Source organism: Macaca fascicularis, chromosome 3, assembly GCF_037993035.2.
Source record: "Macaca fascicularis isolate 582-1 chromosome 3, T2T-MFA8v1.1".
In the NCBI taxonomy this organism is placed as follows: domain Eukaryota; kingdom Metazoa; phylum Chordata; class Mammalia; order Primates; family Cercopithecidae; genus Macaca; species Macaca fascicularis.
The window spans coordinates 181,537,149-181,563,555 of record NC_088377.1 but is presented as its reverse complement, the minus strand read 5'-3'; the positions used below and the strand labels follow the sequence as shown (position 1 = coordinate 181,563,555).

Below are 26,407 nucleotides of genomic sequence, written 5' to 3'. Positions count from 1 at the left end.
AATGGATGGCACCATGGAAACTGAGCTTTAAAAAGTGTTGAAACGACCTTGTTATTTTGATTGCTGATGCCACATGCTTTTCCTTATGTATCCCAAAGTTCTCAACTTCCTCACTGCCTGGTGACAAGGTGCTATTAGTTCATGCATGCTAGCTAATTAAATTTAAAAAATGGTGCTAAAAACCTCCAACTTGGAGGCATATGAGACACCTCCCCCTCCTGTGGTGTGAACTTTGAAGCTAAGTGTCAGGCCCTTTATACCAAAGGCTTATTTATTTGCTAAATTGATTTTTTTTTTTTCAGTATGGGACCTAAGGTTCTTTGGGAGATAGATTGCTTCAGGCTTTGATATTACAAAGATGTTCTTAGAACACCCTACCGCAGCTAGGTACAAGAAGCTACAAGCGTGACATCCAGATAAGGATATTCAGTGCAGCCCTGGCTTGTGATTAAGCAGTACAACAGAACAGAGAAGTCAGAAATACACCTAGGAATTAATAAATGATAAAAGTGACATTTCAAATCAATTGGAAAAGGATGAATTTTTAGATGGAACTCTACCCTCTGGGGGGAAAAAAAGGGTGTGTCCCTAACTCCATCTTCCAAACAAATTCCTCATATGTCAAACATTCTATGTTTTAAAAATACAATTTAAAAAACTAGAAAAATGGAAGTTTATGAAAAAATATCCTTGGTGGAGAAAACCTTTCTGAGTAAGATACAAAATGTAGACACTGCTAAAATCAATTAAAGTCAACAACACAGAAACAAATGTTTTCTGATTGGAAGAAATACATAATAAGCAAAGTCAAAGGCAATGATAAAGAGGAGAAAATATTTAAGGCATATAAAAGGCTACTTTCTTTAATATGCAAAGAGCTTCTACAAATAAAGCGGGAAAAGATCAATAACCCAACAGAGAAGTGCCAAACGATCCCTCACAAAACAAAATACACTGCATTTTAAACATGGGAAAAGATACTCAAACTTGCTCATAATTAGAGAAATGCACCTTGAAATTGCAGCAATATACCATCAAATGGTACAGATTTAAAATTGTGACCACACATTTTAGTGACAAGTATGGAAGGAAAATATGCATATTTATGGGAGTCTAAACTGATATAATCCCTAGAGAGAACAATTTGGTCATATTTATCAAAATTAAAAACATAGACCATCTTTGACCTAATAATTCCATTTCTAGGAATTTATCTTGCATGCTAACCCCAGACATCTATGATGTGTATATGAAAATCTTCACTGCAATGATATTTGTAAAAGTAAGAGATGTTTATCAATTGAGAACTTGTTTTAAAAATTAGGATACATTCATACAAGAAAATCCTTAAAAATACTACATAATTTAACAGGAATGAATGAAGCAAAATGAGACAATTTCCTAAATACCATTAATGAACAAAGCAAGGTAAGGAACAGCATGTATTATATATGATCCATTTGACTATAAAGAAATGTTTAACAGAGGTTGCCTCTCTGAAGGAGCAGCTGGGCCCTAGGGTGGGAGCAAGTGTACTTTTTTCTTACATTCATTTGTACTTTATGAATTCTGTACAAAGTTCATGCTTACCTACTACCTACAATGTGATGCTCCGATGGGAGTATATGAGGTTATGCAACAAGGCCAGCATCATGAAGGGATCCAGGGATGCAAGTGCCACTTACCAAAATGGAGCGGCATAGGTGATGGATGCCAGGAAGTGTGAAAGTCAAGTTCAACAAGAGGGAGCCAAGATAAAAACTAAAGTGATGTGGGGGGAAGAAGAAACGGGGATGAGGCTAAGTAAAAGTAGAACAATAGAGCAAACATTTAAAAGACAATCAAATAGGCTAGATATGTTGACTCATGCCTGTAATTCCAACATTTTGGGAGGCCGAGGCAGGTGGATCACTTGAGGTCAGGAGTTTGAGACCAGCCTGGCCAACATGGTGAAGCCCTGTCTCTACCAAAAATACAAAAATTTGCTGGGCATGGTGGCACATGCCTGTAATCCCAGCAACCTCATGGGCTGAGGCACCAGAGAATCACTTGAACCTGGCAGGTGGAGGTTGCCGTGAGCTGAGATCGTGCCACTGCACTCCAGCCTGCATGACAGAGCAAGATTCTGCCTCAAAAAATCAAAATAAAACAAAACAATGCACATACACACACACACACACACACACACACACAAAACAATGAAATAAAGGGAAAAGGAGCTTTGAATGGGGGCCTTTAGGAGTTGCTAAGGATCTAAACTTAGGGTGCTGTGTAAGTATTTATTCTTACTTAACTATAAGTAATTAATAAGGCTTATCATCTACTGGGTTACAAAGTCCAGCTACAAATTGGAGGGAATATAATCTCTATCCAAACAGGATATATTGAATATATATCAATATATGTTTATATTCAATATTGATATATATTGCATATAAACCATATTCAATCACCAATGTATGATGATAACGTTGATTCTGTTCTTACAGAGTTTGGGAGGGAATATAAATCCAACTTGGGGCTCATTCTCAGCCTGAAGGAGATAACAAGTAATCATTAATCAATGAAGGTTATCCAAAGCAATAAAGCCTTGCCTTCTTTGTGGTATGTGGCCAGGCTGCTGTGCAATTCAGGAGAGTTTTTTACCAGGTACCCCACGACTAATAGTTGTATAGGTATCCACACCAGTCCTCCTGCTTTACATTCAAGTTCAAAGAAGGCAGAGACACCGTGTGTAGTTTTATTTACACAGAACCTGGCAAACCAGGCTACATAAGTAGACACTTGGTGAAGATATTTTGTTCTTGATGATGGTGGTGGTGATGGTGGTGGTGGTGGCAGTGTTGGTGGTAACGATAAGCATCGATGTTATCTGCCCATCCTGATGGAAACCTTCTCCAGCCCTATTGTCCCCATGGCAGGGAGTGGGGGAGGGGATAGAGTAAGGAGTCAGTTTCCAGTTTTGAGCCTCAAACTCTGAGTTGCTAGGGTGACAACCAGATAATAAGTATACATTGTCATCATATTTGGCTTTCCAGTCTAGAGCAGTGAGATTTGCCCTGCCCATTTTTCTCCCAACATTCAGTGCCAAGCTGTCATCTAAAGGCCCTACGCATCTCTACATGACATCAACAGTGTAATGTGGCATTTCACTTGTCAAATGATGAATCAATCTATTATTTCAGTTTTTAAGAGGATCAAGCTGGGATTGATTATATTTCCTGGTAATAAAAGTAGCCTAAAAACTAATGTAATTTAAATTAAATTGTTCTCTGCAAGAAGAGTCTTTGTTGTTCATTGAGCATAGTCCATTCCCAATCAGTGAAACTACGTTGCTAAAATTTAAGCAGTAAGAAAATAACATTTAGAGTTAGAAAAGACATTCAACTTAGACTGGTTCAACCCTTTCATTTTTACACCGCCACCATATTGCCTCTAAATCTGGGAGTAGACACATTTAAAAAGAAGTCAGCATTTTATGGCTCATCTTTTTTTTCCAAAGGAGGAAAGTTGATAGCTTTATAGGAAGAAATTATGCCATCACCTTTCTTTTTTCCTTTTCACTAGAAGTGGGAACAAAGGATGGAGATGATACTGCAATTTTGATCTCTATAACCTCATTTGAAATCATTCCCTATGATTTAGGTTTTCTTGAAATGAAAAGGATAAATTGTGTTAACTTAGTTAAAGTTGGAGGAAAAAGTTGATTGGATATCCTGTTGTCAAGGAAACCAGTTCGCTCCACCTCTCCTCTCTCTCTCTCTCCCCTTCTCTCTCTCTCTTTCTCTCTGTCTCTTTCTGTCTCCTTTTCTCTCTCTTTCTCTCTCCCTGTCATTTTCTCTCTTTCTCTCCTTCTCTCTCTTTTTCTCTCCTTCTCTCTCTCTCTCTCTCTCTCTCTCACACACACACACACACACACACACACACAACTGGTTCATACAGTGCCCTTTAAACTCTTCATCTGGCATTTAAAAATTATTTTTAAATACCCAAAGGCTCCACTTTGGATATCTGTACAAGAAGCACTCAAGAAAAGTGGTTCCTAGAATTCAAACTCAGTCAGGACTTTTTCTGATTCTGGTGAAGGCACCGTCATTCTGAGTCAGTGCTGTGTCTCAGAAGCACATGAGACAGTCTCTAAGTCATTGCCAAGTCAGCTGCAGAATGAGACTGTTGGAAAGAAAGAGCTGGAATGAGAAGCTTTAAAAAGCAATAGGCTGGGCGCGGGGGCTCACGCTGTAATCCCAGCACTTTGGGAGGCCAAGATGGGCGGGTCACTTGAGGTCAGGAGTTTGAGACTAACCCGGCTAACATGGCGAAACCCCGTCTCTACTAAAAATACAAAAATTAGCCAGGCATGGTGGCAGGAGGCCACTGTCCGGGAGGCTGAGGCAGGAGCATCGTTTGAGCTCAGGAGGCAGAGGTTGCAGTGAGCTGAGATCGCGCCACTGCACTCCAGCCTGGGCGACAGAGCAAGACTCCATCTCAAAAACAAACAAATAACAACAACAACAAAACAACAACAACAACAAAACAAAAAAGCAATAGAACCACACAACGGTAAGAGAAAGGTAGACAGTTCACTCTCTTCAGCCTTTATCGAGCACCTATCCCACTTAAAGCAAGAAGTTATGCACTAAAAAGTAAAAATTAAAAAGTAAGTGAAGGCCAAGTTGAAAGAGATCTTAGGGAGTGCAGTAGGGCTGCTTGTTATTTAAAGACATGCCTTGCCTCCCCACTCATCCTTCCGAGGAGTACACCTCCCTGCTCCATGAGTGTCAGACTGGGCCAGGTGCCTTGCTTTGGCTTCAAAGTGGCCACAGTGCTCTCCTACCCACATCTTGGGTTTAGCCATGTGACTTGGTTTGACCAATAGGGTATAAGCTGAAATGATGCAGCAGAAATGTATCATGTTCTTGCACCATCAGCCTTCCTCTCTTGAGTCTTTGCCTTTACCGTGAGAACCTGCCAGCCGAGCTTACACTTCCAAGGAGGATGAGAGACATGCAGAGCCTTGGTGACCCACATGAAACCTCCCCAGCAGATACACCCAGAAGTCCAGCAGAGCCAACCAGCCAAGTGCAGCTTAGGCCAGCCAACTCCAGCTGACGCTTAGACACATGATAAATCATAAATTGTTGCTTATGTCACTGAGTTTTGGGGTAGTCTATTATGCAGCAATGACTAATACAGAGAGCATCTTAACATCTTAATTTGTTACTTTTTCAGGGCCACATAGCAAACCAAAAAGTAGGTAGAAGAACTTGACCGAAACTATGGCCCTCCTAGGTGGGGCCATTTCCCTAAAGAGGACAAGCCAATCCCTTTCAAACATGGTATCAGGAGAACAGACATCACGAATCCTATGGAGACAGGACCCCCAAATCACTGGAGCCCATTGGAATGTACGTCAGCAACACAGGAGAACTTTAATGCACCTACAAAAGTGATCGCTGACCCAGAGGTCTAGGAAAAGCTGCAAAAAAAATCGCTCAGTGGCTGAGGAGAAGCTGTGTGAAAACCGACTGAAATGATTAGGACTTCAGTGTGGGAAGACACATGTTGAGAATCAATGCAATTCAAGCCTGTTAAATCTTGAATAGAGTAAGTGGTCTAAATGTGCGTTTGCTCACCAGAATCTGGAATTTTAGAAACGAAGGAGCATAAAGAGGAGAAATTCAGGGAAAATAAAGAGAAGGGCTATATTACTTTACACAGCCAAGAACTAGGGTGACCATATGCCCCAGCATATCCGGGATAGTCTTAGTTGACACGGTCATCCTGGGGTAGTTATTAATAGCACTTCCTTTCACTTTCAAAAGGGAACTGGACTGGGTGATAAATTACACGGTCATGTTGCTGGCAGCACACTTTCCCCATGGGCTGAAGGACCCGAGTCTGAGTAAGGTTCAGATACGCTCATGGGATATGAACTGCTGCGCACCATCAAGGCAAGTTGGACAGTTTGTGCTCTGAGGCAAGGGGGCCACCACATCCCGTGGCAACAACCCTCAGCACAGCAGGGGGAGATGATGATGTGCCCGGCCCAGCAAGGCTGCAAAGCCTGGAAAGTGGTATTCTTTCGGGCCAGCACAGTTCCCCCATGGGCAACCCCAGGGTCTTCTCTAGAAGCCTTGTCTGTACTGCAGGACACCCTCTTTGTGGGCCCTTTGGAAAATAGAAACATATACAAATTCCTAATCTTGGCATTTCTTCCGTATCAGTTCAACATGTGAAAATCAAAATATCGTACATAATAGAAATGTTGAGTGTCCTTCTTACCCACACAGAGGTCCATACAGCTTTCTGAGCTCCATTTGGCTTTCCCAGAAACCCTGAAGAAAACACAGCGCTATAGTAAGAATAAGATTAAGCAAAATTCCAATTATTCAAACTTATTCAGAAAAAAATCTGGAACAGCAAGAACACAATTACAGAAACAATAAAAAAGAATGGAAGTTACATTGCTTTCAAGTACTTTGAAATATTGTAATAAACAAACGGCTTAAAAAATGGCCATATAAAAGTCTTGGACAGGAGAGATCACCAGTTCTTAAACTACTTATGAATACTTGCTGCTAAAATATTCAAAAAGTTTGCTTTCTCAACTATAACATTGCCCTCTGAAATTTGATTTAGCATTATCATATGGCCCTTTTTACTGCCACTATATGTAACTTCTACTGAGTCTATCAAAATTGTCACAAATTCTGAATTATCATGATTCATTCAAGTTAAACTTTAATTAAATTCAACATGTTTGAGATATATAAGACAAAATGCTAGACACTTTTTTTTTTTTTTTTTTTTGAGACAGAGTTTTGCTCTGCCACCCAGGCTGGAGTGCAGTGGTGTGATCTCAGCTCACTGCAACCTCCACCTCCCGGGTTCAAGCGATTCTCCTGCCTCAGCCTCCTGAGTAGCTGGGATTACAGGCATGTGTCACCACACATGGCTAATTTTTGTACTTTTAGTAGAGACAGGATTTCACCATGTTGGCCAGGCTGGTCTGGAACTCCTGACCTCAGGTCATCTGCCTGCCTTGGCCTCCCAAAGTGCTGGGATTACAGGTGTGAGCCACCGTGCCTGGCTAGACACATTTTATAATGGGAAAGAAGTGTAGCTGGGTTGAAGGAGGGGTGGAAAATGCTAGATCCATTGTGTGGTGGGAATGGACTAGACCTGAAAATACTCATGAGTTGGGGTGGGGGTGGGGGGTGGCAAATGGTAGATTTGTGTTGTGAGAAAGGAGTATGTGGCAGATACATAAGGGGTGGAATGAAGGTGGAAAGTTAGGGGTTAGAAGTGTGGATGTCCTGCATGGAAACACATGCCTTTCCCACTAAATCTACTGAATTCTGCAGTGTAAGCTTGCCATACATCAAGGAAAGCATATATGAATATAAAAATAGTCACCGAAATTACTATGTTCTAGAAAGAACTTGGCAGGGCTTGTAGCTGTGAGGATGGCGGGCTGCAAAGGAGCATATGTGGAGGCTCTCCAGAGGCAGGAGCATAGCGTTCTCCTCACATCGACAGCTACGCTGTTTTCCTCAGGATGTTAATACCAAATTAATTACTCCGCGGAATACAACTGATCGTTTCCCCCCAGAAATGTGTGAAATGCATTTTCTTTAGCTTTCCGATCTGGTTTGTTGTTCTATCTTGACACTTTAAAATTTCTTCACACTTGTTTCAAGGGGCTAACAGGAAGCCTCATTGAGATTGTTGTTTGTGAGCTTAAAAGTTGTGAACTGCCCACCCCAGAGAGAGAGATGAGAGGAGAAGGTGTTTAAAAACACTAGAAAGACAGAAACAACAATGACAAATCATGGAAAAGGTGATGGACACAGAAAGGAATGGAAAAGAAATGATTAGGAAGGTGGGAGCAGAAAACGACAGAAAGAGCAGCTTTCTTTTCTATCTAGTGCCAAGGACCAGCCTTTCCGGAGGTAGGGATGGGGAAATTCTAGAGACGTTGAAGAGATATTATCAGGATTGTCCCAAATGGAGTCTTCCTGCCTTTGTTTGGCTTGGTGGTTCTTCCCATGCAGGGTCTTCTGGCTCCTGGTGTTCGGTCTGGAGTCAGTGTCCCCGTGACTTATCTGAATAAGCCATCTGGCTTCTGAGAAAACCGAATGTGAGAAAAAATAACCGTAGACCATAAAGTCCTGACCTATATCTACAAATGTCTGCTGGCCATTTCCACTGGCATGTCACTCTGGCAAAAACTTATCTTCTCCCTGAACCACTCCCCTGCGCAACGTTTTATTTCCGACAACCCACGGCCATTCTCCCCGTTCCCCTGGCTCAAAGCTTAGACTTATGTTTCACTCACTTTGCCTTGAATTCTCTACACTAATTTGTCACAAGAGTTCCTCATTTTGCTCCCAATTATCCATCTCTTTTCACTCTTATCACCTCCTAGTCCGAGCCATCGTGGCTTCACCCCTGGGATTCAGCAACATTTGGGTTCTACAGCACTAACCTATATTCTTCTTCCCTGCAGAGTGTAGTCCATTTCAAAGTCCCTCTCCTTCTCAAAAATGTTAACACACAAATAGTTCTTCACTTGCCTTCCTATCCTGTAAGCATCTAGTCCCCCTTTCTCTCACCCAACTACACTGCCCAGTGCACCCTAACATTTGGCCTCTAGTTAGTTCAGGCTGCTGGTCAACCTGAGCCGTCATTCTTATGTTGGTGCACTCACATATATGGTGCCGCCCACCTGGTGTGTGTATCCTCGTCTCTATGTCCGCAGCCCCTGAAGGACCTCCTTCTTCAGGAAGTTCCCTAGGATGATTGTAGCCCTGACAGATCACCCTCTCCTCTGACAGAAGACCACAGCTACCGTCTATACTACCCTATCTAGTGCTAGGGTGTATCTCATCTGGTGTTGCACGCCATCATTTGACGGTGCGCTTGAGGCCACAAGTAATTTCTTCTTCTACACTCTAGGGTCTGTGTATTTAGACACTCAATACATGGTATTTGGGGGAAATGGGTAAGTGAATGGATGACAGGACTCAATACATATTGATAGTGGTAAGAAATAGATTCTTGCCATCACATAAAAATTCATATTAGTAGAGGAGGGATCATGGCATCACAGAATACCTTTACCACTCGAGGTGTGGGGACCTGGACAAGACCAACGTTTCATGCAGAAAGCCTGTCCTGGGCTCAGCATATTTTATTTTATTTTATTTTATTTTTTGAGATGGATTTTAGCTCTTGTTGCCTAGGCTAAAGTACAATGGGGCAATCTCGGCTCATTGCAACCTCCACCTCCCGGGTTCAAGTGATTCTCCTGCCTCAGCCTCCCAAGTAGCTGGGATTACAGGCATGTGCCACCAGGCCCAGCTAATTTTTTGTATTTAGTAGAGACGGGGTTTCACCATGTTGGTCAGACTGGTCTCGAACTCCTGACCTCAGGTGATCCACACACCTCGGTCTCCCAAAGTGCTGGGATTACAGGCATGAGCCACCATGCCCGGCCCTTAGCATATTTTATGATGGATGCCAATGGAAGACAGCTCTTACCTGGCGGAAAAACATCAAATTTCCAATAAAAGGAGAAGGCTTGGGATGTCTGAGGCCTAACTTCTCCAGTCTTGAGAATGCTGACGTGGAGTACCTGGAGGGAAAAGCGGATTTCAAAAGCTGAGAGATGAAGTTGCATTCATGCTTTAGGCTCTGTTAGGAACTGGAAGTACTGAGATCTCTGGAAGTAAAGGCAAAAGAATAGGTTTCCAGTCACCACATTTAAGAAACGAAAAATTAGAGGCCCAGAGTTGAGTGAGTAGAATAGGAGTCCAGTCAACCTCCTGTTGAGTGACCAGCTGGAAATCAAGGAATCCTGAAACCTCTGAGCCGGAGATGCCTTAGAGACGATGTAGTCCAACTGCCCATCTCTGATCTAGAATTCCTCTTAATAAATTGTTTTAAAAATGTCCCTCTCTCCAGTTTCTTTCCTTTGCCTCTAAATCTATCATGAGCAATTGCTCAGAAGGCAAGGTAAAAAAAAAAAAACAAAAAAAACTAAGAATGGCAAAAGCTCCCTGTGAAAATGTGGGTACTTTCATGGTCAAGACTAACCCCTCCCTGCCACCCACATAATTTGTCCCTCACCACATTCCCTGGCCTTATAGAGAATATGAAAAATAGGAACGGAGGGAAGGCGCCATGAGGAGAAGACCTATCACGAAATGCTTACAACCTCTTTAAGTCTTTGTTTTCTTGGCCTGCAACCATATGGGAAGCATATTTTCTTAACCAAAAATCAGGAAGCGTGGTCCGACAGATTTCTGTGCCACTTTCCAGGAGAAAGCGGCAGTCTGAGAAGAGCGTGTGGTTGTCAAAACATGGGAATTACTACGGTATTTCAACAGTTTATAGGAACAGAGGGATAACACAGTTAAAGTCAGAACTGGCTTAGAAAAACCTGCACATATGGCTCTGATCCCTAACCAGCAGCCAATTAGGTCAAAAGTTCAGTTAGTTCAGCAAAATTAATGAGTCAAACTGGTTGTTTAGCATCACGCAGAGATCAGTCAAATCACAATTTAAGGGCAAGGAAAAACATGGAGACTATCAGCACAATCTAGCTTTCTGTGTGTATTGAAACTCAACTATTACTGCTATAAGAATCACTCTTTTTTGAAGGACAGAGTATTTGCTATAGTCTTTGATCTTTCCCACCTGCAGTCAATAAGGAGTACTTAAAATAAAAATACTCAAATATTCAGGGAAAGGAAACACAGCTTAAGCGCTGGTTTGCATTATTCTGAACAGTGTGCTATTTATTTCTTTAGAGACAGGGTGTCTTTCTGTCACCCAGGCTGGAGTGCAGTGGAGGCTCACTGCAGCCTAAAACTCCTGGGCTCAAGTGATTCTCCTGCCTCAACCTCCCAAGTAGCTGGGACTACAGGTACGTGCCACCACTCTCAACTAGTATTTCAGATTCTTTGTAGAGACAGGGTCTCTCTATATTGCCCAGGTTGGTCTTAACTCCTGGCCTCAAGCGATCCCCCTGCCTTGGCCTCCCAAAGTGCTGGGATTAAAGGCATAAGCCACTACACCTGGCCAATGAGTTGATTTTTAAAGTGGTCACAAAGGAGAATCAGGGCAGAACAGGAAGGCAGGATGTCCTCTATCCCAAGCTGTCCTAAGATTTCTACCGGATGGCTCCATTAATAGGTTTGAATGACTTCCCAGTACATCACATTTAGGTCCATGTTCAAGTGTGATTACAAACCACACTCAAGAGCCACGCGTGAACGCCATGGATTAGTCATACCAACACTCCTCTTCATTAGTGTGAGTACCGAAGGTTGACAGCACAGTTGGTAAAAGTTATTCTTTCAAGTGGACTATAATGTTTTAAATAATTCCCCTTACAACTGAGAGGAAGGACCAAAGGCAACTTACCAGCCCACTTACCACTTTCTTTAACATCCTCAAATCACTGTCTATGTTCATTTCTTCATCAACTTTTTTTGAATTATTTTCTAAATGTAATCTCTAATGGGTAGAAAAAAAGATGTAGACCTTGGACCACATAATTACATCTTAATTTTGTAATTAGATGTCTTGATTGTCTAAAGGACAAGAAGTCTGTGCCTAATTACACATGCTAATTATTATGCAAGTCCATGCCCTAATTATGTAACTCCACTTATGAAAATACTGCTAGTGTGTCTATGCACAAAATTCAGACATTTTCAAACATATGGCGTCAGCAGAGAGTGTCCTGGACACCACCACAAACTTCCCTTTGTAGCCTCGACTCTAATCTGGAACTTGAGCATCTTCAACTGGAAACTGGCCAAATATTGCCATCAGTAACTCAAGTCCCTGCACCCAAATCTGCAGGGAGAGATCATTGCCACCAAATTTATGGGCGAAATAGCAAAATGGGTTCCATTTGTCTTGCTACCACTTCCTTCTCTGTACTCTGGTTTCATACCCTCTGGTCTCAGGGTCCCCCGGCTGCCCTCAGACTGTCTCAACACGTTCTTAACCCAAAATCCATGAACCCCAGGTGTAGTGGGTTGAATTGTATCACCATCAAAAAGCTAAGTTGAAGTTCTAACCTTCAGAAGTCCTAATCTCAGAATGTGACCTTACTTGGAAATAGGGTCACTGCAAATGTAATTGGTTAAGATGAAGTCATATAGGCTGGGCATGGCAGCTGACGCCTGTAATCCCAGCACTTTGGGAGGCTGAGGCAGGCAGATCACTTGAGGCCAGGAGCTCAAGACCAGCCTAGCCAACATGGTGAAACCCCATCTCACTAAAAATGCAAAAAATTAACCAGGTGTAGTGTTCTATGCTTGTAATCCTAGCAACTCGGGAGGCTAAGGTAAGAGAATCTCTTGAACCTGGGAGGAGGAGGTTGCAGTGAGCCAAGATTGCACCACTGCACTCCAGCCTAGGTGACAGAGTGAGACTCTGTCTCAAAAAAATAAATAAATAAAATAAAGTCATACTGAAGTACAGAGGCCCCTCAATCCAGTATGACTGGTGTCCTTATGAGAAGATGGCCATGTGAAGACAGAGATTCACAGGAAAGTGCTGAGTGACTATGAAAGCAGGGAGAGGTGTCAGGCCACTGCAAGCCAAGGAATGTCAAAGATGATCAGCAAACCACTAGAAACTAGGAAGAGGCAAGGAAGGATTCTCCCCTATAGATTTCTCCCCTATATATATATAGCCCTGCAGACACCTCAATTTCAGGCTTCTGGCCCAGAACTGTGAAACAATACATTTCTGGTGGTCTAGGTGTGGTGTCCCATGCCCATAAAACTAGCACTTTGGAAGGCGATGGTAGGACAATTGTTTGAGCCCAGGATTTTGAGACCAGCCTGGGCAACACAGCAAGACCCTCATCTCTACAAAGCATTAAAAAAATTAGCTGAGTGAGCCTCGTTGTGGTGGCTCATGCCTGTAATTCCAGCTCTTCGGGAAGCCGAGGCAGGTCGATCACTTGAGGTCAGGAGTTTGAGGTCAGCCTGGCCAACATGGTGAAACCTCATCTCTACTAAAAACAAACAAACAAAAAATTACAAAAATTAACCGGGCATGGTGGTGCGTGCTTGTAATCCCAGCTACTCAAGAGGTTGAGGCATAAGAATTGCTTGAACCCAGGAAGTGGAAGTTGTAGTGAACCAAGACTGTGTCACTGCACTCCAGCCAGGACGATGAAGCAAGATCCCGTCTCAAAAAAAAAAAAAAAATTAGCCAGATGTGGTGGCACACACCTATAGTCCCAGCTACTTGGAAGGCTGGGATAGGAGGATCACTTGAGCCCAGGAGTTTGAGGCTGCAGTGAGCCATTTTTGTGCCGGTACACTTCAGCCTGGGTGACAGAGCAAAACTCCATCTCAAAAAAATGAATGAATAAATAAATAAATTCTGGAGTTTTCAGCCACTCAGTTTGTAGTACTTTGATATGGCAGCCCTAGGTAAGTGGTACACTAGGGACACCTATGAGTGAGTCTTACAGGGTCAGTGAAAAGTTGTTTTTAAATATCTTCCTGTTACTTAAAAAATTGTCATTGTAAAAAAGAAATCCTTTTACACCAAATTGTGCCATTAAGTCCTGTGCCAATTTAAAAAGTGCAGGTGGCCAGGGGTGCTACTGTGTAAAGCAGGTAATATGCAATGATCAGGCAGTCACCATGTTCTGATGTTTACAATGGGTTTCCTTTGATGTGAATCAATGCAAATGTATCCCACAGTTATGGTTAAGGACACCTGTCATTGTTTACATCAAGGATACTTAAGTTGGAAAATGGCAATGTAAAGTATATATAGCTTCAGACAGCATCTTTTGGTTTTATTTTCACAACGATAGAGGTCATTAAATGCTACAGGACACAAATACTGCAGTGCCAGCAGCACAACTTACTGTCCATTCTCAAAATAAATCGGGCCACTGGATCATTTCCAAAATCAGGTTCAATTTGTAAAGGCTGGAAAATTTCCTGTATTTTATCTTCCTCTGCCTTCTCTTTATTTATTTATTTATTATTTATTTTTGAGGCAGAGTCTCACTCCAGTCCACCCAGGCTGGAGTGCAGTGGCACAATCTCAGTTCACTGCAACCTCCTCTTCCTGGGCTCAAGCGATTCCCCTGCCTCAGCCTCCTGAGTAGCCAGGATTACAGGCGCACACCACCACGCCAGGCTAATTTTTGTATTTTTAGTAGAGACAGGGTTTCACCATGTTGGACAGGCTGGTCTTGAACTCCTGACCTCAGGTGATCTGCCTGTCTTGGTCTTCCAAAGTGTGGGGATTCCAGGCGTGAACCACTGCACCCAGCCTAAAACCTTCTCTTGATGGATTTAACATGGGTGCTTAGCCCATTGTTTAGCCAAAGAAGCCACTCCTGATAAATTAGGGCTATTTTGATGAATCACATATTAAGGAGATGGTCAAACTGATTGAGGTTTGGAACAAAAGAAAACAGAAATTGTCTTCCTCCAGGAATTGCCTTCTCCTGAATTGTGCGGGAGGAGGGTATAGCCAGGACCTCCGTTCGGTCATTACATCCTCACTGTCACTACCAAAGAATTCCTACTTGGTGCACTGCTTTCAAAAACTTCAGCTGATGTATTTGAAACGGTGAAGTTTCCCTTGGCAAACAGCGCTTCTCCGGGGGTAAAAATTGTGATGCTCCAAGAACAGGTGAAGCCCAGCGGTGCCAGGTTACCCACTGTCCTGCACTTTGGAGAAGAGAAGCCCTTTGTCATGGTTACTCTATGGTTTCAACGTGCATGGCCTTCGTGGGCTTTGCCAGCAATTCCATTGCACATCATGGCCACATCAGAAGCTTTATTAGAAATAGATCCTTAAATTGATGCCTTTTCAAAAGGTTTTGTTAAGAAATGGAAGCAGAGTGTGAGGTTTGCTGGCTTTCCGAGACACATTTTGAAGTGCTTCACAGAAATTTGAACACAAAAGCTAGAACTGTCAGGGAGAAAGCCTACTCTCTTTCTATTGTCACTCTCTCGGTTTTTTTACTCTGTGTATTTTTTATGTTTGCTATTACATTCTCTCTCTATATTTTTCCTATATTTCTATTTTTTTTCTTTTTTTTTTTTTTAGCAGTCTCACTCTGTTGCCCAGGCTGGAGTGCAGTGGTGTGATTTCAGTTCACTGCAGCCTCTACCTCTCAGGCTCAAGTGATCCTCCTACCACAGCCTCCCAAGTAGCTAGGACTACGGGTGTGCGCAACCACATGTGGCTAATTTTTTTTTTTTTTTTTTTTTTTTTTTGTAGAAACAGGGTCTCACTGTGTTGCCCAGGCTGGTCTCAAACTCCTGGGCTCAAGTGATCTGCCTGCCTCAGCCTCCCAAAGTGCCTTGATTATTGGCAAGAGCCACTGTGCCTGGCTTATTTTTCTTTGTTTATCCAGATTTCTACCTTTTTCATTTAACATAAGGAAAAACATCTCCATGTTATTAATCCTTTATAAATATCATTTTTATGGCTGCTTAATAATGCTCTTATAGACAGATTACAATTTACTAAGCCATTCTTATTGTCAAATAGGGTGTTTTCTATATTTTAGAAATATAACTTTGAGTTATGCTGCTACAGTTAGCATTTCTGTGCGTCGAGGTTTTCCCACACTTTGTGCATGAAGATTTTCTTGACCTGAGATCCATGAGTCACTGGTTTTAAACACTGGTATGTAATATATAATTGCTTTCCATAAAGTTTGTCCCAGCTAGTCCTACTGTCGGTGTATCCTTTGCACCAAGTGCTCTCATAAAACTTTTTTCTAATTTGGTAGCTACATCAATGTATTTTGATGGCTGCATCTATTTCCTTACTAGAGAGAGAAAACACATTTTCCTATCATTTCTCATTCTCAAAAATATTTCACAACTTTGACATTATTAACTAACTTCCTTCCCTCCTTCCCTCCTTTCCTTCCTTCCCTCTCTCCCTTCCTTCCTTCCCTCCTTTCCTTCCCTCCCTCCCTCCTTCCTTCCTTCCTTCCTTCCCTCCTTCCTTCCTTCCTTCCTTTCTTCTTTCCTCTCCTCCTCCTCCTCCTCCTCCTCCTCCTCCTCCTCCTCCTCCTCCTCCTCCTCCTCCTCCCTCCTTCTCATTCCCACAGTATGGTTTATCTAGGTGGCAGGCAGAATTGTGCTGCACTAACTGATTAAAAAATTAGTTGGAAAATGAGCAATCATTGATAGGTGACTGCAAGCTGACTTCATGCACATATCTGGGTGTGAAGAGGAAGACAAGCAGATAAATCTGAATAGTTTTCACTGACTTAGCTAATAGCTAACCACAGCCTTGTTAGTTGACTGTAAATTCCATTCCCTTTATCCTTGTCCCATTTCTCACCCACACCCACAACCAGAGAAACTGTAAGGATTGAAACTACTTAAATCATGCCTCAAGGCAGATGTTCCTGGAGGGGGTGGGCAGGGGGGAATGGTGCAATACAGACTTTACACATGAGATCTTCTCAGTTTCCCTTTTAGCACCTCATGTCCACCCTGGCATCCTCATCCTCGTGTTCAGCCCCCTCTCCATTCCCTGAAGACTTCAATCTCAGTTTGCCCTCAGGGCTGGAAATCATCTGATACACACTCACTCACATGTCAGTAGTAGCTAGGCTAGCTCCTAAAATACAACCTGCAAACAAGACTGTTCATTTACAAATTTATAATTGTGAGTATTTTTTTCCAAGCAATAAGAATCGGACATCTCCTTCTTAGAGTACCTCCTTTCCAGGTACTTGAGAAGCCAAATCAATCATCAGAGGGTGTGTTGAGCCAGATCCTACAATGAGAGGTGGCTCAACAGAATTGCGATCTCAGTGGGACCCTGGTAAAATAATCCTGTCCCACAGCCAATTACATCCTCCAAGGGGTTGGCAAAGGGACAGTGTGCCTGCTGCACTGCTCCCTTTTACCCACTGATTTATAATGTCACTTCTATCGTGCTCTTTAGTAGTATGGGGCTTGGATCTATTCTGATCAATTTATCTAGCTTATGCTAATGCTTCACTATTTTAATTATTATAACTCTAAAATACACAGTTTTTTTCTCTTTTTTACAGATTACTTCTTTTTATTATCTTTTTTTGTCTTTTTTTCTCTTACTCAAATTCCTTTTACCATAAAATACATTTTTATAACTTATGTTTTCATATTAGTTTTAGAATTAGTCCGATTTGATGAAAAAATGTTATTTGGATTGTTTTGGAACTGCATTACATTTATACATTAATTTAGAACATACCAACATTATTACAACATCAATTTGTCTCACCTATGAATGTGTTGTATCTCTCTGTTGATTTTATTCTCTCTGTCCTTCAGTAATACTTATGATTTTGTGCACAGAAGAGTATCTTTTTGCTATTTACATACATTTATTGGTGTTGCTCATTTATAGGAGCACTTTTTTTTTAATGCCAGTGTTGTAATCAATGATCCTTCTGAAATTTCTGATTAGTTTTATTGGTTTACATGTGGAATTTCTTTGATTTCCTTTGCTGATAATGATGTTTTATGCAAATAACACCAGTCCATTCTCTTTAATCCTTTTGTCTGACTTCTCATTTTCTTTTCTTATTACATTGGCTAAAATCTCTAGTACAAAAAGGAAGCAGGAAGAGGAAGCATCCTTTTCTTGTTCTTGACTCTGTAGAAATGCAGCTAATGTTTCAAAATTAAGTGTGAGGTTTTGCTTTAGAGTTTTCATAGATATCCTTTATTGGGTTGAAGATATTTCCTCCTACTCCTAGTCTGCCTGGAAAAGTTGTTCTTGATTAGTCATGCTATGGGTTTATCTATTTTTATTTATCTTTTCAAAGCACCAACCTTTTCTTTGTTGATCATTTCTGATTTTTGTTGTTTTCTAGTTCATTGATTTATGCTCATATTTTGATTGTGGACTTCCTTCTATTTTGGGGGGTGGCTGACACTTTGTTCCTTGTTGTTGTTTTCTTTTAGCTTCTTAAGTTAATAGTTTAGTTCACTTGCTTTCAATGAATGCATTTAAAGCTATAAATCTTCCTCTAAGTAGTTCTTTAGCTGCATTCCATACATTTTTTAATGTAGTGGTTTTATTGTGTGATAGTTGCATTCCAATAGGAAACTTCTGAATATTAATGTGCTGTAAGATGCACACATGCAAACCTCAGAAGAACAGATATGTTCGAGTTACAAGACCTTCCTATTGTTTTTTCAGTTCTGTGCAGCCCCATATACAAGATTTATGAATGACAGCCATTATAATTTGTTGCCTAAGGCCTAGAAAAAGAGACCGCTTATAACCTTTGCCCCTCTGGAAAAAAAATAGAAGACTACTCAGTAAATACATAAATATCTGGCTGGTGTTTAGTTCTTTCACCAGTAATGTAGGTACCACAAAGACATAGTCATTGCAGTCATTAGCCTAACAATAACTTTGTCACTGCACAAGAAAAATACATTATACATGTATTGACATACAAGAGTTATACAATCATTACTATTATTATAATTTACAGTAGTTTTTAGTTTTCTGTGTCTCAGGCACTACGCTTAGTACTTTTTATATACTGTCTTGTACAAGCCCTCCAATAATCATATAAGGATAGAAATAAATACTATTCTTATATTATTGTTTAGGAAATAAAAGCTTAGGAGGTAAATAATGTACCCAAGGTGCTGCTAAGCAATTGAGTCAGAGTTAAAACGAAGTCAGCCACATTTCAGACAAGTGCCGTTATTCACTAACCCTACTTACTGTCCCTTCCTGTCCTCTAGGCTAAGACTTTGTGGATAAACCACCACATGAGAACATGCAGACAATATACCGAGAAAAAGGCAGGTTGCTTAGAAACCAAAAGTGTATTAATAACAGATACTAATGAACCGATGATCGTGATGAGAAAGAGAGAGAGAGGGAGAGAGTCTTTACCTATCTAAAGCCAATCTTGATAGTTTTGGTCCTTGTCCTTACTCATTATTCTCAATTATTGTTCCTTTCTGTTGCATTGATTTCTCCATTTCGACTGGATCATTCCTATCAGCATCCATATTCTAGTCTCTTCCATCTTAAAGGACAAAAGGCAAACTCCTTGGATTCGGCCATTACTTTATTTTTCTTCATTGCTTCCCAGTAAGACTCCTTGAAAGCATTGTCTAGACAGCTTTCTCCCCTTCTGTGCCCTTAGTTTCTCCTCCACCCACTCCAACTAAGCTTCTGTACCCACAACTTCCCTGGTGCTGCCCTTATCAAGATCATTGATGATTTTGATCTTATCAATCCCATGATTTCTTTACTGATCCCTCAGTAGGATTTTGATAGAGATGAACATTCCTCCTTCCTGAAGCACTCTCTTCCCTGTTTCCATGACACCACTCCTCCTACCTCAAAGACTGCTCCTCCCCATCTTTGCTGGTTCCTTTCGTTATGTTGACTCCCATCACTTCAATACCATCTATAAGTCAATAATTCCACATCTTTAGCTCCATTTTCTCCACTGAGCTCCAGTCCTCTTTATCCAACTTCCAACTTGATGGATGCTTTGACTATCTGTTAGGCATTTTACACTTAATCTAAATCTGATCTTAATTTTCCCTCTAAATCTGTTGTCTCCCAATCATATCTACATCACCATTGCAATCACAATCCACCAACTCCTCAAGTCAGAAACACTTGAGACACAGCAGATTGCATAATGGGTTAAGACATGCCTGTCCCTCCCAGTTAGAGGATTATACATCATTAACTCATTTACTTTGGGCAACATGATGCCTGGAAACAGAGATTAGAGTGAAGCAACCGTGAACCAAGGAGGCAAGAAACCAATATTCCCTTGGATCCCCCAGAAGGAACCAACCTGCCTGACACCTTGCCTTCAGGCCAGCAAGACTGATACATGGACAATTTGCTCAATAAAATAATAATTGCAATGGATCAAAACACATCAAACATATTTTGAATCCATGAGTTCACAATAACACAAAAATAAAATGTGTCACCGTTGTCAGATGTTACACACTTAATTCATGATAACATGTTTGGTACTTCAGCCACGTGAATGCCTGTGCAAAACTTACATCGATTTTGAGACTTGTTAATTGAATCCTTTGCCATTAGAATTATTTTAAATGGGCCAGGCACAGTGGCTCACTCCTGTAATCCTAGCACTTTGGGAGGCCAAGGATCACTTGAGGTCAGGAGTTCAGACCAGCCTGGGCAACAAAATGAGATGCTAAAAAAAAAAAATTCTAAAAAAAAAAAAATTAATTAGCCAGGTGTGGGGATGCATGCCTGTAGTACTAGCTACTTGGGAGAATGAGGCAGGAGGACCGCTTGAGTCCAGGAGTTCACAGTTACAATAAGCTATGATCACACCACTGCACTCCAGCCTGGGCAACAGAGGGAGACCCTGTTGATATGTATAGTAAGTGTCTTACATAACAGATCAATATGCAGAATCCTGTCAGAAGTGAAGAGTTTTTGTTTGTTTGTTTGTTTTTGACACAGAGTTTCGCTCTTGTTGCCCAGGCTGGAGTACAATGGCACGATCTCAGCTCACTGCAACCTTCGCCTCTCAGGTTTAAGCAATTCTCCTGCCTCAGCCTCCCGAGTAGCTGGGATTACAGGCATGCGCCACCACGCCCAGGTATTTTTTGTATTTTTAGTAGAGATGGGGTTTCACCATATTGACCACGCTGGTCTCGAACTTCTGACCTCAAGTGATGGGCCCGCCTCACCCTCCCAAAGTGCTGGGATTACAGGCGTGAGCCACCACGCCCGGCTGTGAAGGAATATTTTTAGGTGAAGTTATATTTCCCAACTGTATTAGTTTTTTATTTCTGTTGTAACAAGTAGCCACAAGCTGAGGGATTTAAAACAACACAAATTTATTTTTTGACAGGTCTGGAGGCCAGAAGTCCAAAATCAACCTCGCTGGTCTACAGGCAAGGTGTCCGCAGGGCTGGCTCCTTCTGGAGACGGTAGGGGGTGTCCACTCCTTGTCTCCCTGGCTCATGGTCATAACCGTCCAGCTCTGCTTCCAGTCCTCACACTGCCTTCTCTCGCTCTGACGACTCCTGTGTCCTTTTTATAAGGACCTCGTGATTACACCTGGGGCCCACCCAAACAATTCAGAATACTTACCCCATTTCATGACCTTAAACTTAATCACATCTTCAAAATCACTTTTGCCGTCTAAGGTTGCATTCACAAGTTCCAGAGGCTAGGATGTGGACATTTTAGGGGGCCAATATTCAGCTACTACACCAACTTATCTTGTATATAGATCCTGATTTTGTTTTGAAATGTGCCTGAAAAGAAGAAGTGTCTGGGGTGGGGACTGTGAGTTACCCTGAGCTTCCCGTTTCTACAGAACTGAATAGTGCACGGTACAGTTGCAGGGGGTGGAGCGGGGAAGGCCAGCCTAGAGCTCACCAGCACCAGCCTCTGCCTTGGGCAGCACTTAACCAGGCTTTGGTAGCCCCACCCCTGAAACAGCCAAGAATATATGTTTTTTACTTTTGTTGTTGTTGTTTTTGAGACAGAGTCTTGCTCTCTTGTCCAGGCTGGAGTGCAGTGGCACAATCTCAGTTCACTGCAACCTCCATCTCCCAGGTTCAAGCCATACTCATGCCTCAGCTTCCTGAGTAGCTAGGACTACAGGCATGCACCATTGTGCCCAGCTAATTTTTGTATTTTTAGTAGAGGCAGGGTTTTACCACGTTGGCCAGGCTGGTCTTGAACTCCTAACCTCAAGTGATCCACCCCCCTCGGCCTCCCAAAGTGCTGGGATTACAGGTGTGAGCCACCGCACCTGGCTAAAGTATGTTTTATAAAGAAAATATTGCAATTCCTTTAAAAAGGTATCTAGTTGATGGTTATTGTATTTCAGAGAGTTAACTAACTTCTCCATTTTTATCCTAACCTTCAGGGCAAGAAAGCCAATTGAGGCAATAAGTCTCAATGAGTATTAAGGCCTTAATCTTCTAAATTCAGTTATTAGTATAACACCTTTATAATTTTGGCCATATCTGCAAGTTGCCTGTACTATTACTTACTTCCCAATTTCTTTTAGATAAAGTGAAATGAATTCATTTTAAAAGGAAATTTTATGTCGTGATCATACATGAAAATCAGTATCGCTTACATAAATTAAAAACTAATGCTAAAAAATGAATGCTTTGGGCTGGGCACAGTGGCTCATACCTATAATCCCAGCACTTTGGGAGACGGAGGCAAGCAGATCACCTGAGGTTGGGAGTTCAAGACCAGCCTGACCAACATGGAGAAATCCCATCTCTACTAAAAATACCAAATTAGCTGGGCATGGTGGCGCATGCCTGTAATCCCAGCTACTCGGGAGGCTGAGGCTGGTGAGTCGCTCGAACCCGGTAGGCAGAGGTTGCGGTGAGCCGAGATCATGCCATTGTACTCCAGCCTGGGCAACGAGAGCAAAACTCCTTCTCAAAATAAAATAATAATAATAATAATAATAATAATAAATAAAATAAATAAATGCTTTATAATGAAAGATTTTTAAAGTCCATGTACCTTCTAAAGTGATCTCACTCACCACTCACAGTCTATGGGACATTGCCACGAAGACATGACTCTCAAGGATGGTCCAAGCAAGACACAATCAAAATGTGGTCTGCTAGGCTGCTTGGGCTCAGCTGATAGTTTAAGACCATGGCCAGAGAACAGATACCGAGCATGGTGCTAGGGGAGTGCGGAGTTCCGGGTACCAGGATGCTGCAGGGACCATGCCTGTATGCCCTGGCCCTGTGGTACTAATAGCCTAGTGGACCAGACAGACATTCAACGGCTACTGACAAACAGTTAATTAAGCATTTACATTATGATCCTTGTGGCTACGAGGCATCCCCTGTCACTTGTCAGTGCCAGTTTAAATACATGCTTTCTATTTTGATCACTCTTCTGTCTGACTATTGGATATTTGTTGAGCCTTAAAAAACAGTAAATGGTCTCCGCTTATTATGTCCCCCAAAGTTAATCTGGAAAAAAACTAAAACAAAGCAGGGCCCTCCAAGAAGGTTCCATCCCCAGAACAATCATTAAACTGAGAACAGAGGTGTCAAAGCTGGCACAATAAATGACAGCCATGATGTGGTGCCATAGCAGGTGAAGGCACTGGAAAGGTTGCTGCCTTGGAACAGATGGCTCACCTGGAGGCCATGGGGAAGAGTGAGCATGGGGTTGATGTGTGAGAGGAAGCACTGCAAAGAAACTGCCTTAAAATGGAATATGTTCTACTTTCTCAAGTGTGCTTTAAAATGCCCATCCCATTTGAATGAAGAAAATTCAGCCCAAGGCCAGGTGTGGTGGCTCCCAAATCCCAGTGTTTTGGGAGGCCAAGGCAGAAGGATTGCTTGAGGCCAAGAGTTGAAGGCCAGCCTGGGCAATATAACAAGACCCCACCTCTGCAAATAAAAACTTTTTTTAATTGCCAGGTGTGGTGGTTCGTGCCTGTAGACCCACCTATTTGGGAGGCTGAGGCAGGAGGATCACTTGGGCCCAGGAGGTAGAGGCTGCAGTAAGCTATGATCACACTGCACTCCAGCTTGGGTGACAGAAAGAGACCCTGCCTCTTTAAAGAAAAAAAAAAAAACTAAGAAAAGAAAATCCAGGCAGCCAATCCCAGGATTCTGATCCTGGGAAAGTGTCTTGCCCTTCTGTCCCAGTGAGAATTAATGAGAAGAATGATGAAGGCACAGCAAATGGTAGTGCCACCATCCGAACACACACACAACCTGTGTTTCTATTGTAAAAATAGAACAAAGCAATTGATGTACATCATAAAACTCTTGAAGTGACTGATATTTATGAAGCACTTCAGGGGTGGCTTTTGTTTAAGTATTGGTTATTTGACTGAATTTAACCAAAGGTGCTCCACCTTTCGCCAGAAAAACCAATGACATATATCCACGCAGCATAAAACCTTCCCCCAAAAACTCTTTTCTAGGATGGAGAGAAAAAAAAAAGGGGGGGTAATGGCTTAGTTAAATGTATAAAGATAAATCTATTTAAATAGAAGATTATATGACTATGCATTTTAAAATGTAAAAAGCTGCTTCTTGTATCTGGTCTTTGAATTCCTTATGTGTCAGGGGACAGTAAGCCCAGATGTAGCGTCCCACGGAAGCCCAAGGACAGCTTCCAGGGGCTGGAGAATTTGCCTCTTGAGTAGGATATTTGCTTCTAGAACTTGTAAACGAAAAACAAAATCCTAAACCCCCAACTGACTGAACGGACCATCTCTTGGCCAAGGGGTCCCCAGAGGAAACTTGAAAACTGAGTTCTTGGCCATGATGGGATGGGGAGTCAGACACACTCCTTCTACCCCTCCCTCACTAGCCATGATTATGCTTTCTTCCCTAAGGGCTAAACAGAAAGCGGCCTTTTCAAACCCTCCATTGGCGTTTATGCCATATCGCCCTGAACGCGTCTGATCTCAAAAGCCTCCACCTCTGACATCAACCTGCCGCCTGATGCTGCTGCTTTCTTTTGCCTAATAAGAGACCACGGACTATGGGAGTGATTCTGGCCATTGCATGCAGGATGCATAGTGAGGGTTTTCCTGTCCTCTGCTTCACCTTTTGAAGTCAGAAGGTCGAAAACTCCACCCTCAGATTATGGTAAGGCCGCCTTTTTTTCTACATGGGACCCTGCAAGGCGCATGAAGCTCAATTGCGCATGCACATGTTTCTCCTTTCATAAATATTCATGCCTCCTCCTATAGCTTATTGAATATGTATATTTGGCCTCCCTGCTCTGCATAAATTCCCATTCCCTTTCCCCTCCATCAAAGTATCTTCCTAGCCTGTCAGAATGGCCACCCTAAAGGCTGCAACCCTTTATGAGAAATAACGCTCTCCTTTCCAATTTTATGAACCTCATCCCTCTTCTGTTGACAGACTCATCCCCCAGTTCTGAGTTCTGTGTCCTGGCCCATGATAATGCCAAGTCAATGGAATCACAGGCGGGTTCTTGGTTCTAGAGACACAGGTCACCTAGGCTTCATTTTGCCTGGTGGAAAAATAACTCGATCACCCCAGATCAGCAGGAGCATTGCCACAAAACATTTTAAAGGACTCTCGCTCCTCCTAGAACAAGTAAGGGCTGAAGCCACAACCCTGTAGTCCATTTCTGTCTCTCTGTCCGCCAGTTAGTAGACTGGGCCTCCCCGATAATTGTGATCTCAAGGTAATGGCTTATTTAAGTAATTGATGACGTTGTCCTCATTGGGGGATCTTAGCACATCAAAAGATGTTGAGAAAGCCAAAATTCACCTAGAGTCTGAATTAATCACTTTGTCAAGCACAACAAAGGCTCTCTGCTTTGCTAATAATCCCAGATGAGGTAGCAACCCTCAGTTAAATAAGGAAACTGTGGTGCCTTTAATTAATGTTTCAAAGCGCTCAGACTTGCTTTTTTTACTCGCTTTATTTTCATGAAAATGGAGGGTAGTGAAGGCAGAACAGATGTTTTCTAAATTTCTCAAGTTCAGGAAGAATGAGACCTGGCTTCATTGGAGTTCACAGAAAAGGATCTGGGGGCTCTGGTTGACCACAAGTTCAGTGTGTCGTTGCCTGTGTCAGAGGAAGTTAGTCCCACTGTATGGTTCCAAATGCTACCCTGTGGTCTTAGTACTTCCCCTTGCTCCAGATATGGCTTCTGGGATGACAAAACCTCCCACTTCCTCCTAGAACTGCTGAATCAACCTTTCTAGGCTGCAGCTTAGAAGCCTTCTAGCCTGCTCTCTGGCTGACGTTCTGATCCCAAATTGTCTTTCATGAGGCCCACTTCACCTGGCAGCTCAAGCCTCCTCAGCCTCCTGACACCCCTCACTCTGCTTGACCTTCACCTCATCCCTCTCATTACTTCCCAAAGCCCCAGGGCAGCCCACGCCTGACATCCAGTCACACTTCAGGCTTCAACTCAAGACTATCAGGCCAAGTCAGAGCCCCGGGTCCTGTGTGTTTAGAATGAGAGTTTGAACACATTGCTGTGTTGGTCTGATCCCAGCTACACAGCCATCTTTAAAAGGACTTTGATACCTGTCTTAGTTTGTTTTCTGTTGCTTATAACACAATACCTGAACCTAGATAATTTGTAAAGAAAAAGAATTTATTTCTTACAGTTATGGAAGCTGAGAAGTCAAAGGTTGAGGGGTTGCATCTGGTGAGAGCCTTCTTGCTGGTGGGGACTCTGCACAGAGTCCATTTATGATAGCTCTGCCCTCATGATCCAGTTACCTCTTACAAGCCTCACCTCTCAACACTGCCACATCGGGGATTAAATTTCAATGTGATTTTTGGAGGAGACAAACATACAAATAATAGTAACACCCCTAAGGCCACTTGAAAGCCAATGAGCAGGATGG

General features: G+C 42.3%; 1 protein-coding gene across 4 annotated transcripts in view; it reads right to left on the bottom strand.

Annotated features, from left to right (window-relative positions):
* TBXAS1 (thromboxane A synthase 1) overlaps window positions 1–26,407 on the bottom strand; it is a 197,746-nt gene that overhangs the window by 144,527 nt on the left and 26,812 nt on the right. For all 4 annotated transcript variants that reach the window (XM_005550924.5, XM_045388252.2, XM_074036134.1 and 1 more), the window contains exons 2-3: window positions 9,544–9,637; window positions 6,283–6,335 (exon numbers count right to left, since the gene is read on the bottom strand). In XM_005550924.5, coding sequence (XP_005550981.2) covers window positions 6,283–6,335; window positions 9,544–9,637 — 147 coding nt within the window. The remainder of the gene's footprint in view (window positions 1–6,282; window positions 6,336–9,543; window positions 9,638–26,407) is intronic.